The 17,273-nt window shown below is 36.0% G+C and overlaps 1 protein-coding gene across 1 annotated transcript; it reads right to left on the bottom strand.

The window, feature by feature from the left end:
• Positions 1–3,377: 3,377 nt before the first annotated feature.
• Positions 3,378–7,504, bottom strand: LOC108701934 (olfactory receptor-like protein COR4). Its single transcript, XM_018236942.2, has 2 exons — positions 6,608–7,504; positions 3,378–3,431 (listed from the first exon to the last, which is right to left on the bottom strand). Exons 1-2 carry the CDS (start codon positions 7,502–7,504, stop codon positions 3,378–3,380), a joined length of 951 nt encoding a protein of 316 aa, XP_018092431.2.
• Positions 7,505–17,273: the final 9,769 nt, after the last annotated feature.

Below are 17,273 nucleotides of genomic sequence, written 5' to 3'. Positions count from 1 at the left end.
CATCCAAATAATGTTGACACACAGCGGTTTTGACGTGAGCGACTTTTCCGGATCGTGCCCAAAATTTTTTGACGCCGGCGAAATGCGGAAATTTGACGCAAATTCGCTGCTGGTGAATTTATTCGCCCATCACTACTGCAGTGAAACAATCCCCTGTGCTAGGCAAAGGTCACAGGGGTGTATTATCAGCCCTGTAGTCTCTCTATTCCTAATCCTGTCTAAAGCATTGACACCCCTGGGCACTAACCCTTATTAGTTTTCTCATTGGAGCCTCTGGCTGCTCTACTAACTACCTGGATCCTGCCTTTCCCCCAGACCCTCTGGAGGGACCCTCAACTCATCCAGCAAGTGGGGGAACAAAAAGCGAGCAAGCACGTGTGTTTCCTTTTTAAAAAAAACTAGGGAAAACCTGCCACCTTACATCTGAACTGAATACAGGACCTATACCTAGCTGGCTAATAACCTTCCTAGGGAAACTAAGAACTGAAGGTTCAGATAATTCACTCCTCCACTGCTGCTGTTCTAGTTGATCTAGTAGACCATTGTCTTCACTCGGGTACAGGCAGACACAGTGGATATGGGCTGTGAAATTCGAACTCTCTGCAGAAATCCACTGTGTCTGGTTGCACCTGAGTGGAGACAATGCTTCCAGTAGGCAAGAAGAGCAGCAGAAGAAGTTCAGCGGGAGAGATTGTTCTCAGCCTGTGTTCCTCTGCAGGCTATGATGCACATTTGTATGGACGTCACACTCCATAGATTTCTCTGAGGCAGTGAAGATCAGCAATGCTTTATTTCACATAGAGTAACAGACATCTAGGGGCACATTTACTAAGCTCGAGTAAAGGTTTCAAAGTAAAAAAACTCGAAGGTTTTTTTTTGGGTACTTCGACCATCGAATAGGCTACTACGACCTTCGACTACGACTTCGATTTGAATGATTCAAACGAAAAATTGTTTGACTATTTGACCATTCGCTAGTCGAAGTACTGTCTCTTTAAATCTTCCCCATCAGTTTTTTTGATTGAAGAAAAATCCTTCGATCGATCGATTAAAATCCTTCGAATCGTTCAATTCGAAGGATTTCATCGTTCGATCAAATGATTTTTCCTTTGATCGATCGATCGTAGGATTTGCGGTAAATACTTCGAATTCGATATTCGAATTTGTAGGATTTTATCTCGAGGATCGAATTCAAGGGTTAATTAACCCTCGATATTCGACCCTTAGTAAATGTGCCCCCTAATGTTTCGTGTGTCACCACAGGTAATCATAGGTAATAACCGTCGCCTTTAAAAAGCAGAAATGACATTACTAATGACGTTACTCTTGTAATTAATTAACTCTTTCTACTACTTTTTGTGAAACATAAGCTTCTATTGGTATTAACAGAAACGTAGGCATTTGTTTTTTTTTTTATCGTTACGTGTTATCTCTTGTTTCCTGTAAACTTTATTACTATTAGAGACAATTGTGTCTATTTAGGTTAAAATGTTACATTTATTTTCAACTCTTAAGGGCAGATTTATCAAGGGTCGAAATTTCGAAGTAATGGGAGTTTCTTTGAACTCCCATAACTTCAAAATACGAATTAAAAAAGACCAGCTGAAATTTATCAAAAAGATCTAAGTTTTTTTTCGCGGTTGCATAGGCCGTTTTTGATCGAATTAGAATCGTACAAATCAAAGTAACAGCACATTTAAATTAAAATTTGATTCCAAGTTTGTCCTAAAAAAACTATGATTTTTCACCACCACCAATTGACGCTAAATAGGTTCTAGGAGGTCTCCCATAGGCTACAACAGAAATTCAGCAGGTTATCGATGGTGAATGGTCGAAGTCAAATTTTTAAAGAGACAGTACATGATAACTTTCGATATTTGAGTTTTTAATTTTTTTTTTCAAATTCGAATCGAATTTGGAGTATTCCCTAGTCGAAGTACACAATAAATAGCTTGAAATTTGAATTTTTCAAATTCAAATTTTCACTTTGACCTTTGATAAATCTGCCCCTTAAAGTGAATCCATAAGGGTTATGGTTCCTGTTATAAAAAAGTTGATAATCTTAATAATAGCTCTTATTGCCCAAAACGTGAGCCTGAGAATGTGGGCATGTTTCATTACTTCTGGTCCTGCCCTTTAATCTCTCAATTATGGGAGAAATTGGAAAGGTTTCTTTCTCCTAGCTTAGAGAGAAAAATCAAACGTTTGCTTTATACGATTTAATTGAGGGTGATTAATAACACCCTAAGTAAATATGCAGCATATTTTAAATATGGTGTCCAAATTCTCACAAGATAAATGAAGCATATATGTTTTTACGGTGTATTAGGCCAGTGACGTAATTGTGTTGCGTATTGATGATCATTCTTGCTCCATTTTACATGTAAATAGCTTTTCTATTTCCAGCCAGCGGAATTATGGGGAACGAGAACAATGAGAAGTGCATGTTGGGAAAAGAAACCTACGTGCTGAAACACGCACAAAAATGCATTGATTGTCGCGTGTGGTTTCTGTGGCATATTTACGCTGACGGAGCTTTTGTAAAAACAAAACGTAAAAACGCCACGTCTGGCCTGGCCCTTTTATCTCTTTATTGGATACAAAAGGAAGTCCCTACCTTAAAGGAAGTTATTTTTTCTCTAAACCAGTTATGCTTGCAAGAAGCTTTTAGATATAATTTTGAGAAATACAGTAAAAGTCCTCCTTTTTATTGTCTATAGTCCAGATGTCTAGCTTTCTTTGATAAACCCGAAAATGAATTGCTGACTAAATTGGGATTCATAAGGTCATTTGAACAAGGGAATTGAAAGTCAAAATATTTCCTGGAAATGATCTAGTTATTTCCCATTTAATGTTCTAAGTGCTTTACTGTTTTAATTTCTTTCATGTATTTTTTCTTTGCTCTAATGTAATTTTTCTTTTGTTCAGATTTTTTTTTTTTTTATGATTTATGTTGGATCTTTATCGCTCTAGGTTTGTTCATGAAGATCATCATTTGTTCTTGTATTTGTATACTTCTACATTCAATATTTTGGAATTTTGTTTATGTACTGCTCCATTATTGATTGGTTTATGAAAAACAATAAACCCATTGTAAAAATGAAAATGACAGGAGAGCACTGAGCTGTAACTCAAGGGAGCTTTAACTGCACAAGTCAGTCTACTATAACTGAACTGCTTTTACTTGGAGACACAGTACATTTAACGGAATGAAGTGGCAACTGAGGAATAGATCTTACTGTGACTCTGACGGATACCAATGGAGCATGGGCAGGAAACTTCCTCCAGGTGAACGGTTTGTATTACCCCAGGGAAAGTGCAGTTCTGAGCAGATTAACTAAACACACCAGGGATTCAGATTAAACTGCAATTCAGGATCACATGAAGATTCCAGCACAACACACAGGGAACCAAATTGAACTGGCAATGATGTGTGTGCTCTCTGAGATTAAAAAAACCTCTGTTCCCTGCCGATAGGCTACTCCCTGAGCTCATTAACTCATGTTGAGTAAAGAGAACCTTAACTCATAACTTGCCAGCAACCTCACACTGCAACCCTAACATTCTTAACATTCTGTGTCTTCCCCTTCATATCTTTGTCTCTTTTTATCACACTATTGTGATTTTTTTGTGAGATATGAATTATTAAATATTAAAATTGTCATTTCTTTTAAAAACATGTTTATGTATAAATGTTGTAAATTAGAGTCGATGGAAGTTATTGACTTTCATTTTTTATTTGTAATGCTGACCATCTATATGAAACAATTAACATGCCGTTTAATGTTAAAGGGATTCTGTCATGATTTTTATGATGTAGTTTTTATTTCTAAATGACACTGTTTACACTGCAAAAAATTCACTCTACAATATAAAATTTAATTCCTGAACCAGCAAGTTTATTTTTTTAGTTGTAATATTGGTGTGTAGGTGCATCTCAGGTCATTTTGCCTGGTCATGTGCTTTCAGAAAGAGCCAGCACTTTAGGATGGAACTGCTTTCTGGCAGGCTGTTGTTTCTCCTACTCAATGTAACTGAATGTGTCTCAGTGGGACCTGGATTTTACTATTGAGTTCTGTTCTTAGATCTACCAGGGAGCTGTTATCTTGCGTTAGGGAGCTGCTATCTGGTTACCTTCCCATTGTTCTGTTGTTAGCTGCTATTTGGTATATATGCTCACGCATCCGATTTTTTACGGGGTGCGCTGTGCATCCTACGTATTGTACTTCGCACTTACAGGTTAATAGATATACTACGCATCTTGTATTGCAGTTGATAAAAGTATTTATTTTATATTCCTTTTTAGTTCTAGTACTGCTAAAAGATTCTGATACTTGTACCCGATAGCATGTAAAAACTGGATGCTTCACATCGGTATGATGCACATTTGTGTGGCCCTAGCCTGAAACTTGACAAGACCTGGGAAACTGCAACAATTTTTGGCAATTTTCAAAAATGTCATAAAGCAAAACTTTGCAATTTGGAAGTATGGAGCAATGAGATATTTTAGATTCATTGGAATATATATATATATTTATATATCAGAGGTCCACATATTCCCTAGGGCTCTCATAGCACATAAAATGCATGCAGGCTGCTCATTTTGCTGTAGCCAAAATGTTAACCAGAAAATTTGCATGCAGAATTTTTATTTTGGGGCCTCTACATGTCATATACTTGGGTAAATTTATATGCATTGAGTATCAAACTACTCATTAGACCACTGGCATTATCTTTTTACATTATTTGACCTTGGTACATAATGATTTGTGGGAGATAACATGCTGAGATCGAAGCTTTCAGATTATTTTTAAAAATTTAATAAAACATACTACCTTTAGCAAAGCTTTGCAGTATGATAGTTTGAAGTAGAAAGATGTCTCTACCTATTTTAGATTTGGGGAGGATGTGGTTTTCTGGAGTCAGCATATGTTTTTGCAGCTTTTACAACACATAAATAGGGTGTATGTTTTTATTTACTTGAAATGTAATGTATACAAATTAGCATGCATACATTATATTATTAGGGGCTTTACGTGCCATATTTATCAATAAACTTATGTACATTGGGCATTAAATTGTGGAAGACAAAACACAGACACAATGGGGAAGATTTACTAAAGGGCAAAGTGGCTAACGCTAGCGACAATTCTTCAGCGTTACCGCCCGCAGGGACATCAGCAATTCGGTGTCAATTCGCTAGCGAAAGAGACAGGCGCTAGTGGTTATTTGCACTCTATCTCCAGGTGACAATTCTTTCTGGCGAATGGACGTTACTCCATTCGCCAAATTAACTAGAGTGCAGATTTTATTGAACGTTACCTCTTTCGCCAGTTTCTTTAGTAGAGTTTTGTGCGGGGGGGGGGGGGCAAAGTGAACTTTTCGCCAGTTAACAAATCTACACCAATGTGCCTGTGAATGTAAAAGAGGAAAGATGATTAGTATACACCTATATTTTTATAAACACATGTTTATAAAATGCCAATATGTTCAACACTGTCATTCATGAAGCTGTCTGAATCTGGTGCTTTGATATTTTTTTTAGGGATTTTTAGTTTCTATGGCTTTCCTCAGCACAGGTCTTCATATTCAGGGTCTTCATTTGTTAAGACACATCTGAATAGTCTATCTGAAGGGGTGCTGAATATTGGGGTGTCATTTGAGCTTTTATAAATTGTTATAGTACTCAGCAAATTCTTCCACTATTTACAAAGCGTTAGTAAGGGCCAGTCATGTGTCATTAGTCTGGCACATCTGCGAGTTTGAAAGAATTGCAGAATTGCATAAATAGTTTTTCTAATTTTCAGTAATTTAAAATAAATCTTAAAAAAAGTCTATACTTGACTTCAGTTTCCCCCCTAAATTGATGAAAGTGGGTGCTGTAGGCAGTGACAGCTGGGAATGTTATACATTCTGATAACCTACTTGTTGATCTCTGGTGTTTGCTAAAAATACCATCAATGTTCATAAGCTGAACATTTCATTGGGAGTCTTCTATTTGATATATGATATTAAAATGACTAGTGATGGACGAATCTGTCACGTTTCACTTTGCTGAAAAATTTACAAAACCCCAAAAAAATTAGCAAAACTATTAAAAAATACGCAAAACGGCGAAAGATTTGGAAGGCACATTGAAGTCAATGGGCATCAAAAATTATTTTGATGCATGACAATTTTTATGCGAGCGACAATTTTTACACACACAAGTATTTTGTCCAAATACATTAGTCAGAGGGCGTCAAAATTATTTGGACGCACTACAATTTTTACACATGCAACTTTTTGTTGCAGCAAATCTTTTCTGCAACAAATTTTTTCAGCAGTTTTGCCAAAAAATTTGCAGGTGGCGAAATGCAGAAATTTGTAGTGAATCCATGCCTGGCAAATACATTCGCCCATCACTAAAATTTACTAAACCAAAGTTTTTTATTGCTGTGTAAGCAAAGATCATCTTTTGTTTGTTTATCCTCTTTGAGTTATTGTGTTGACAGTTATAAAAAGTTTTCTTTATTAACATAATTTTTTTTTAACATAATAATAGGGTTAATAATAGTATTGTAATTCATTCGCCTAGTTTATCCAAAATTGACCATCTTTGTAAAATTCTTTTCAAGGACATTTTGAGTTCCCGGTTCCTTAGACTGTAGATCAGAGGGTTTAGAAAGGGGTTTAATATTGCATAAAATACAGAAGCCACTTTATCATTATTGAATTGATCCTTTTCCTTTGACCGAAAGTAGTTGAAGCAAGAAGAACTATAAAATAAGAAGACCACAGTTAGATGAGAGGAGCAGGTGGAGAAAGCTTTCAGTTTCATGTCTTTTGATGGGATTTTCAAAACAGTTATGATTATAGTGATGTATGGGTAAAAGGTCACTGCTAAAATTCCTAGTCCAAATAATATCCCAAGGATAAATACAAGCAATATATTAATGAATGTGTCACTACATGAAATCTGAAGCAACTGGGGAAGGTCACAAAAGAAACTTTGCAGGACACTTGAGCTGCAAAAGGTCAGTTTGGATAAAACAATAGTGTGCACCAAGGTATATATCACACCAAAAACTAAAACACTTGATACAAGTTGAACACAAACTTTCCAGCTCATTATCTGCATGTAGTGAAGAGGGCGGCAAATAGCAATATATCTGTCATAGGACATTAGTGCAAGAACATACACCTCTGACACACAAAAGAAGATGAAGAAGAACATCTGAGTTATACAAGCTTGCACAGAAATGGTCCTTTTTTCTTTCAATAAATCGAAAAGCATTCTGGGAGTGGTGACTGAAGAGTAACACATATCCAGACATGCCAGGGTTCCAAGGAAGAAGTACATGGGGGTTTGGAGATGGAAATCAGTGAAGATCAGGATAAGAATAAGAAGGTTCTCAATCAAAGTGAAAAGGTAGACCAGGAGAAACACCAAGAACAAAGGAAGACTTGGAATATCAGACAACCCAGCTAAATTCAACATAAACACAATTGTATTGTTTTCCATCTTACTTTAATATTGCCAGAAAAGGTACCACTCCTAAGACTAACCCTTTAAAATTCATTTATTACACTGTAAAAGAAGGGCACACCAGGCTTTAAGTCAAGTTACAATAGTAGCATTGCAATTATCTGATTATCCAAACACTATCATAATTCCCCTAAAGTAAATAAAGGAGCTTTTGTTATTTTTATTTTATAATATGCAATTTTCTAATTCACTGTAACATTGTTATAGCTCTCTCTCTCTTTATAATTGTAAAGACCTGCTTTTTATTGTTATTGTTAACATTTAACCAATGCATAGTATATATAATATATTATAAACATGTAATAAGCACATATTACGATTTTAATTGTATTAATGTGATTATTTTGAAAAAAAAAATGGTCTTAAATGCCAACAGAAGCAGAACTGGTCTTTTTGCTTCAGAACACTACTATGTTTTATATAAATAAGCTGCCTTGTAGCCATGGAGGAAATATTTTTCTGTTTTTCAATAGAGGTTTCAGGCTAAACATCAAAAACCATATGCAAGAACATTCAATACAGTAAATGACAAATTAATCAAAACGGTTCCAAACAATATTTGTAGAATTTGTAGAACAAAAATTCTGTAGAATACAAAGGTTGAGGTTCCAGTGTAAGAAATAACCCCACCATATTCTACAGAGCTTACAAGTTATTTGATATGTACTGTATATACATTATAGTAGTGTTTTCAAAGCAAACAAACCAGATCTACCAGTGCATGACAATAATTCTCAAAATTTGAATTACATTAAACTAATTGTGTTTCTTTAAAGACATACAGTAAATATTAACAGTTCCAACAATCTACAGATATGCATTTTTCATTAAAACGATTATATTTAATGTTCAACTATTAGCACAGATTGGATGTAACAGAAAATTCTAAGAAGTATTTGTAAAAAAGTTGATCATAAATTATAGACACAAGAGTCAGTAACACTACCAAAAGTTTTTTTTCAATTGCAAATAGTAAGGGGTAGAGCTTTCAATGTTCGAATTATATTTAATGTTCAACTATTAGCACAGATTGGATGTACAGTAACATAAAATTCTAAGAAGGATTTGTAAAAAAGTTGATCATAAATTATAGACACAAGAGTCAGTAACACTACCAAAAGTTTTTTTTAATTGCAAATAGTAAGGGGTAGAGCTTTCAATGTTCGAATTTGAGTTTTTACTGCAATGCAAGTTATTTTGAACTAAAAATTATGAATTCCAATTAGAGTGTCCAAAACGTGAAATGTTCAGGAGAAGCATTCAACTAACCTAAATAAAGACACGATAGTCAGTAACACTGTATAAAAAAAAAATATTGCAAATACTAAGGGCCAAATCTATCAACATTTGAATTGCATTTTTTACAGCAATACAAGTTATTTTGCACTTAAAATTGTGAATTCAAATTAGAGTTTCCGAAACTTGAATGTTCAGGAGAAGCAGTCAACTGAACGTGTAGTCATAGTTCTTTGGGGCTTTGGAAGTAAGTTAGTGGACCTATGTGCCAAGACCTAATGAACTATTTTGGCAACTATTTTTTGCAATGCTTGATTTTTATGCATTTCTAGATTTTTGTGAATAATTTTTGTGAATCATTTTGCTCTTTTTTTTTCCAATATGTGGGTTTTTTTTTTTTTTGGTGGAAGGCTAAATAAACTGCAGGTATAGATGACCTCTTCCAAGTTGTAATTCCATTAGAGCTGAAGGCATGCACATTCTGGTATTAAATAATGTGTGCCTGTGTTACAATGGAATTATTTTCAAAATTGTATACTTTAATGAGATTAGCAAGATAATTATTGAAAGAAATTGGCAGAAGTCTAGTAAAATTGTGTAGCAACCAGTGTACTAATAAATCTGCAAGGATATTATCTATCAGATACGCATTTACCAGCTATTGCAAAAAATGAATGGGGTAACAGAACTCTGCTGCAAATCTTCCTTTATTCGGAGTGTATCATAACCACTACATGTTTCGGGCAGACATGCCCTTTGTCAAGTGTACAACCCCTTAACACGCACCATCTTAAATCACAGTAACAATCACCCAAAGCCCCACCTCTCAGTGTCAATTAATGTAATAAAAAAATCCAATTACTTTGAACCTACAATAAATATTCAAGTTTTAGGTTAAAAAATATTTGGGAAACTGCTCAATATTCACAACTATATCACAGCCACTTTTTAGCTTAGTAACTTGCTGTTGAATCGTAACTTATTTTTATAAAGAAATGCTGGCTGTGCGATTTTAGAGATTTATCAGTTTCATATAGTGAAGGGCAACATGTTGGTGTAGTAGAACACACACAATTATTTTTAAATAGACAAGGCACAACAAGTATTACTGCTAAAAAATATTCCTTCCAATGCTATTTTTTACAATTGATACGAGCAAGTAAAAAGTGAGAGTGGGCTTTACATAAAATGGCTGTTGTACTGTCTTTTTCACCCAAAAATACATTTCATGTATTGAAGATGCTGAAAATTCCCATTTTTTCTGGCTACACTGTTACAGAAATACATGAGACAATACTTACCTGTGTAGCATTGCAAACATAAGATCTCAAACAATTTCAGTTTCAGGACAACAGTTCTTAAATAAACCATCCCCTTGATCTCTAGTGGATAATTATAATGTCTAGTCTCTAGAGTGGATTTAGGAAATCAACTGCATGGCACTTGCAATTGACTATTGGTTGACAAATTTAGCCAAACTAATTTCCTTATGCACATAAGAATAACTCAATGTTAATAAATATGTATTGTAATATACTCATAGTTAAGTTGTTGATTGGATTTTGATGCCCCAATGTCAACACTAGTGACAATGTTGATTGGGTTCTGATGCCCCCGCCCCCATTAGAGGGTGGAAAATGGAACACATTACTCGCATGAATTGAAAGTTATAATCTATTTCCAGAAGTTAATGTAGTTGAGTCTTTTTTATTAATATTTCCTGCAGTTAAATAAGCTAGAAAAAGTGTGTTCTAATCGCACTGCTGCCTTGCAGGACTGGAGTCCTAGGTTTGATTTCAACCATTTCACTGGTTATTGTATGTCCCCCTTGCTTGTGTGTTCCCCCTGCTTGTGTGGGTTTCTTTAGGTATTCCAGTTTCCTTCAAAATCTGGTTCCTAATAAAACTGACCACAGTCTATGGGGCAGATTTACTAAAGAGCGAAGTGGCTAACGCTAGCGACTTTTCTCCAGCGTTGCCACCCGCAGGGACATCAGCAATTTACTAATAGGCACAGGTGCCAATTTGGCTAGCGAATGGGACCGACGCTAGTGGTCATTCGCACTCCATTCTCCAGGCAACTTTTTGCTCTGACGAACGGACATTACTCCACAAATTCACTAAAATGCGGATTTTACTGAATGTTCGCTCTTTTGCCAGAGTTGCCTTCATCACCTCAGACCAGGCAAAGTGCTATAAAGCAGCTAGATCTTCCTCAAACTTCTGTCACTTACATGATATCCCGTGTTCAATGCCCGGGACAAAACTCGCATTTTAGTGAATTAACGTATTTGTAGCGTATCTGCACCTGCCGAAGTGGTGTGATGGGTGCAAAGCTGATGTTGGCAAAAAGTTGCCCACTAGTGAATCTGCTCCTGTGAGTGAATTCAAAAGAGAAAAGACAAGTCATTGTTATTGTTTTCAACATAGGAGTTTTCCTTTGTCTAGAAATGTTTGGATAGTCTCTATGAAGGGGTGCCAAAATTTGGGGTCTCATATGAGGCTGTATACATTGTTATAGTAATCACCACATGTCTGCTATTTACAAAGAGTTAGTAAGGGCACGTCTATTACAAAAATATCACAGTTTGGCACATCTATGATTTTACTAAAATTGCAGAAATTAACCATTTACATATTTTTACCTGTTGGGTAATTTAACAAAATGTGATTGCAGAAATCACATTTTTTACAGGCTTAGACCCACTTCCCAATATTATCTGCAACAAGATTTAATTCCTGCTGGCTACTATCAAGCACAAATGGTGTGCTCATTGAGGGATATTATCAGAAAATGATGTGAGGAAAACATGGATGCAAGTCTGTAACATGATTCATTTATTCCTGTTATTTATGTAGCACCAACATTTTCTGCAGAGATTACATATTCATTCATCTCAGAGGAGTGCCCCATCATATTCACATGCAGTAGGAACAATTTTATCAGGTGTCAGTTTACCCGCCTATATGCTTTTAGAGTGTGAGAAGAAACCAGAGGAAACCCACAAAGACATGGGGAGAACATAAAAGCTTCTTGCAGATAGTTCTCTGGCTAGAATAAAACTCAGGTCCCCACTACAAGGCAGCAGTGCTACCCATGGAGCCACCATGTTTCATAGAAGTCTCATGATTCTTTAAGTTGCTTGACAAATGAATATAGAATTGTAGTCATGTTTGATTTTTACCTTTTCTATGCATTTTTAAGAAAGTTAAAAAGCAAAAAAAAAAAAAATCACGATTTGTGTTTTTTTCATGATCTTGAATTTAACAAAACATTATTGCAAAAAACAAAAATATAAATTCTGTAACTTAAAACCTGTCAGATGCCATGAGTGAATGGCAGGCATTAATGCAAGATGAAAATCCATTTTTTTCTTCAATTTGCACCAATCCATTATATCACTTGCTTAAAAATTTAATTCAATTAAATGTTTTTGCCATAACTTCATGCATCAAAATTGTTTGGAAAAATAAGGAATTAAGGCAAAAATAGCAATTGCTTGTAACTATGTATTTTTGGTTCAAACTTTTGCAAAGCTTTCAATAACTGTTCCACTTTGGATGCATTTTAAGCTGTCCTTTCCCTGAATTTACTGTCAGGGTGAACAGATAAAAAATTTGTGTTGGAATAACCTTGTGTTGGATACCAGCTTCTTAAAGCATCATAAAGAACATGTTAATTAATTATTTTATTAAAGACTTCTGATAGAAAGCCCATTGCATTTAGTTGAGGAATGGGAATTAATTCTTATATGGATCTAGAACTACAGTTGAATGAAATCTCAATCTATAGTGATATTCTCTTTTAACTTTGAAATTTGTGTATTTTCTGTATCCACATATAGATATTATGGGATGAATTTTCACTATTTGGTATTAACCATGACCGTGGTATAGGTATATGTCTTAAACCCTTAAGAAAATAAATTCCTATACAGGTATGGACCTGTTCTCCTGAATGATCGGGACCTGGGGTTTTCCAGATAACAGATCTTTCCGTAATTTGGGTCTTCATGCCTTAAGTCTACTAGAAATTCATTTAAACATTAAATAAACCCAATAGGCTGGTTTTGCTTCCAATAAGGATTAATTATATCTTAGTTGGGATCAAGTACAAGCTACTGTTTTATTATTACAGAGAAAATTTGGATTCTTTCATTATAATGGAGTCTATGGGAGATGGTCATTTTCTAGGAATTTATTTTCTTAAGGGTTTAAGACATATACTTATACCACTGTCACGGTCGGCACCCAACACCAGAACAAATGCCAAGCACCCTGGTCTCGGCCCGTGCTTCACCAGTAGTGTGACCGCCGTTGGCCTCGGGAGGAGCCCTCAGCTACTTGGATGCCACCAGGACTTAAACGAGAGGTGCAAGGCTAGAGGTTCTGGATAAGCAGAGGGGCACGACTGTTAGCAAAGTCTTTGGGCAGAAGGTCGTGGTAAAAGGTGTTAAACAGAATCGTAGTCGGAACTGGCCGGGTTGAGGCAGGCAGATAGTGAGCGTAAACAAATCAGGCCGGGTCTGGGCAGGCAGCGTTTAAAGCGAGGTCAGGCAGGCAAGGGTCAAAACCAGGTGATCAATCAGAAGGATTTAGCAGAAGAGGTAGTCGAAATTCAGGCAATGGATCAGGATACAGAGGTCAGAATCGTCAGGAACAGGCAGGGGTCACAACAGGTAGTCAGAATTAAGCTCAAAATCAGAATAGCAAAAAGCGAAAGGCACCATGAACAAACCTATAACGGGCAATGAGAATCTGTATAATGGCCCTTTAAATTTTCAAATTTTGCGCTGACGTCATGCACCAATTTGTACAGCAGAGGCACGCCGCACACCCTAACAATCAGGCGCAGGAGGAAGCAGACGCGGCGGGCGTCCAGGCATCCCTACCTTCCCCCCACTAGACCACCAGAGTAAGCCCTTACAACCACCTTCATGGTTAATACCAAATAGTGAAAAATCATCCCATAATATCTATGTGTCTTTAATTTGCATGAAAAGGGTTCTATTCTGACTGGATGTACTATGCCCCATTTGTAGTACAAGTATCTATTAGGGCTATTTAAATTTATAGTTATTATATCGATTAAATATCGATCAGGGCCAGTGGTGCCAAGAAAGACTAATACATAGAAATGTCTTTTTCTTTTGTATAATGTAGGGATTTTTTGAAACACATTTTCTTTAAGAAAGTTTTCACTTACTGTAGTTTATCTTTTTTACAGGTTGTAATTATAAGTTCTATAAAACAACAATATTTACAGAAATTTGATTTTACAGCATCACAGGCAAAGTTATAATATACAATTTCCCAATTATTTAAACAGAGGTTTAAAAGAGGGTCATATGAACAATATCCAAAGATTTACAAAGGGATCAATCTGTATACAGTGAACAAAACCGCACCAATAGCATCTGCAATAATAAAAAAAAATCAATCCAACTGGTCCATATATTATTGTAATTTTTTGCGTATCCTCTAACCACATGGGTCAGCTGAATCAATTAAAGTAAGATGGTATTGAACTAAGCCATCCCACTAAGGTTGGAAGTTATAGGCCATTTCACTGTAATGGCGTTTTTGGGTGTCCATCCAGAGACCGCAATAGGCTCAACTTGGGTTACAGTATTTTGGGAAAAGTCCGCTTTATCCTGCATGAAGTTCAGACAGTCCAGCTTGTACTATCATAAAAACTATTGTTTGGTTTTTCATACCACTTTGGTATTGCCTATAAGATAAACAAACACCTAATAATGATGATAATGAATACAATAAAAAACAGATATTTTTTCTAATTCTGTACATTTTATAACAAATATTTTCTCTAGTGTTACTTTCTTCCTTGATTTTAACTTACTTACACTAACATCAATTTAAATTCAGTGGATATATAAAGGTCATATGTATGTATTTATTAGTGAAATTGCTGGAAATGACCACTTTTTATTAAAAATGTCCATGGAAGCAAAATGAAGACAGAGATTCTCTATTGTCCTAGACATGAGCCCACCCTGGTATGAGCTTCAATTAAAAATGTATGCTAAAAAAAAGGGTGTAAATATAAACCCACTTGCATTTTGACTTTTGCTTATGACTTTTTTGGAATGCAGGGTATAATGTCACTGACACAATAATGTTTAAGCAGCTTCATTGTATTAATTCACCAGTCACAACCTGGTGAAATAGATTTTGGGGAAAAGGGTAACAAATTGAAATTTTCACATTTTGATAAAATAGTGAATTTACGATCGTTCACCAGAGCGAAATTTTACCAGGCAAAAAGCTGAAAAACTTCTGCAGTGACAAGGTGATTCAGTAGCGAAGTGTATTGGTCGTCTTTAAGTAAATAGGCCATGTCGCTGCAAATTGTCTTTTTAGCAAAAATTCTTCAGAAAAACACAATTCGCTCTTTAGTAAATGTACCCCTAAGGCTAATGGCATGAAAAGTCTTTGGACCACCTGAGTGTTTTTGTGTGGAGGTCAGCCTCTCTGGGCTGATAGAAGATTACACATGTCTTATAAGGTTTTCATTCAACATCTGTCAGGCTTTCTCTTGATTTGTCTCTTGATTTCTCCTATTTTAGAATAGAATGCTGAACTGCTGTCTGTGATGGCACCTAGTCACTTGAGGAAGGGCATTTGTTTGTCCCGAAACGTTTGAACATGACTCACATGTCAAGAGCACTACAATAAATTTGGGATCACCCCGCATCTGAACAAGGTATTGGTTATTTCATTTTTCGCATTATGGCACCTAGCATGACCTGATAAGCAATAGGTGATGGGGATGAAGGGGCTCTTTCTTTCCATTAGGGTCATTGCTGCCATTTTGTCCCATTTTTGTGCTTTATTGTCACCAATACATCGGTTAGGGGTGTATAGTCAAAATACAGTATATATATATTGCTATATTTAATAAACATCTATTTTCTCCTCTGCAACCTTAACATAATAATTATCTGAATGAAAACCATGAAATAAGAGGGAGGATTAGACAAGTTGTTTGTTGACAGAGTCCTGAGATCTACTGATCACCAGGTCTACTGTTAGATCTACCTTTTTGGGCGCCCCTGCATTAAGGAGAAGTTGGAGTTGCTTGGAGTGTGGTTGTGAGGGTATATCAGGAAAGCTATGTCACCGCTCACTCAGTCATGCAGACCATGGCCTTCTGAATAGTTTTTCTTAGTGATATTTTGAGCTCCTGGTTTCTCAGACTATAGATTAGAGGATTTAAAAAGGGTAGCAACATTGTGTAAAATACAGAAGCCACTTTGTCCTCAACAAAATGCTCATTTACATTTAAGCGAAAGTAGTTGAAGAAAATCGTAGTGTAAAATATAAAAACCACAGTTAGATGAGAGGAGCAGGTGGAGAAAGCTTTGGATCTCATGTTTTTTGATGATATTTTAAGAACCGTTGTAAGTATAGTGATGTATGGGAAAAAAGTGACCGCTAGAATTCCTAGTCCAAACATTATCCCAAGGACAAGAATGAGCAATACATTGATAAAGGTGTCACTACAGGAGACCTTAAGCAACTGGGGCAAATCACAAAAGAAGCTTTGCAAAACTTCTGAACTGCAAAATGTCAGTTTAGTTAAAAACAGAGTGTGCACTAAGGAATATATTGCACTAAAAAAAAATACAATTGATACAAGTTTAACACAAATGTTCCAGCTCATTATTTGCATGTAGTGAAGGGGGTGGCAGATAGCAATGTATCTGTCATAGGACATCACTGCCAGTACACAAATCTCTGACAGGGCAAAAAAGAAAAATAAGTAGATCTGAGTTATACAAGCTTGCACAGTAATAAGCCTTGTGTCTCTAAGTAAATCAATGAGCATTCTCGGGGCAGTGACTGAGATGGAACACAAATCCACACATGCCAGGGTTCCAAGCAAGAAGTACATGGGGGTGTGAAGATGGGAATCAGTGTAAATCAGAAAAACAATGAGAAGGTTCCCAGTCAGAGTTATAAGATAGATCAGGAGAAACACCAGAAACAGAGGAAGCTTGATTTTCGGAAGATCAGACAGTCCAGCAAGTAGCAACACATACAATATTGTTTGGTTTTCCATATCACTTTGGTATTGCCTATAAAAATAAACATAATAATGAGGGAATGCTGATAATGAATACAATACAAAACAGAAACAAACTGTATGAATGTCACAGAAGTGGCATTATTAGTTATTTTGCCCCACACCAAGTTGATTGGGACATTTTCATGACCATACATGGCAAGCTGCTTATCAATCCCATGAGGCCCCTTATAGTTCCTGGGCCCCCAGCAGTTGCGGGTTCTGTTTCCTCTATAGCTACACTCTGGTATTTCAGTAAAATGACTGCTAGGTTTGTATCATACTAGCTCTGGTTGAATAAAATGTATCCAACAAGTTCAACCTTTGTTTCTAGCAAAAACCTAATGACCTACCGACAGTTTACTGTTTCTGTAGTGCACACAAATATTTTGGCAAAAATAATATAAACACAAGTTATACACTA

Source organism: Xenopus laevis, chromosome 9_10L, assembly GCF_017654675.1.
Source record: "Xenopus laevis strain J_2021 chromosome 9_10L, Xenopus_laevis_v10.1, whole genome shotgun sequence".
In the NCBI taxonomy this organism is placed as follows: Eukaryota; Metazoa; Chordata; class Amphibia; order Anura; family Pipidae; genus Xenopus; species Xenopus laevis.
The sequence above is the reverse complement of the archived record's forward strand: the minus strand, read 5'-3'. Positions and strand labels throughout refer to the sequence as shown.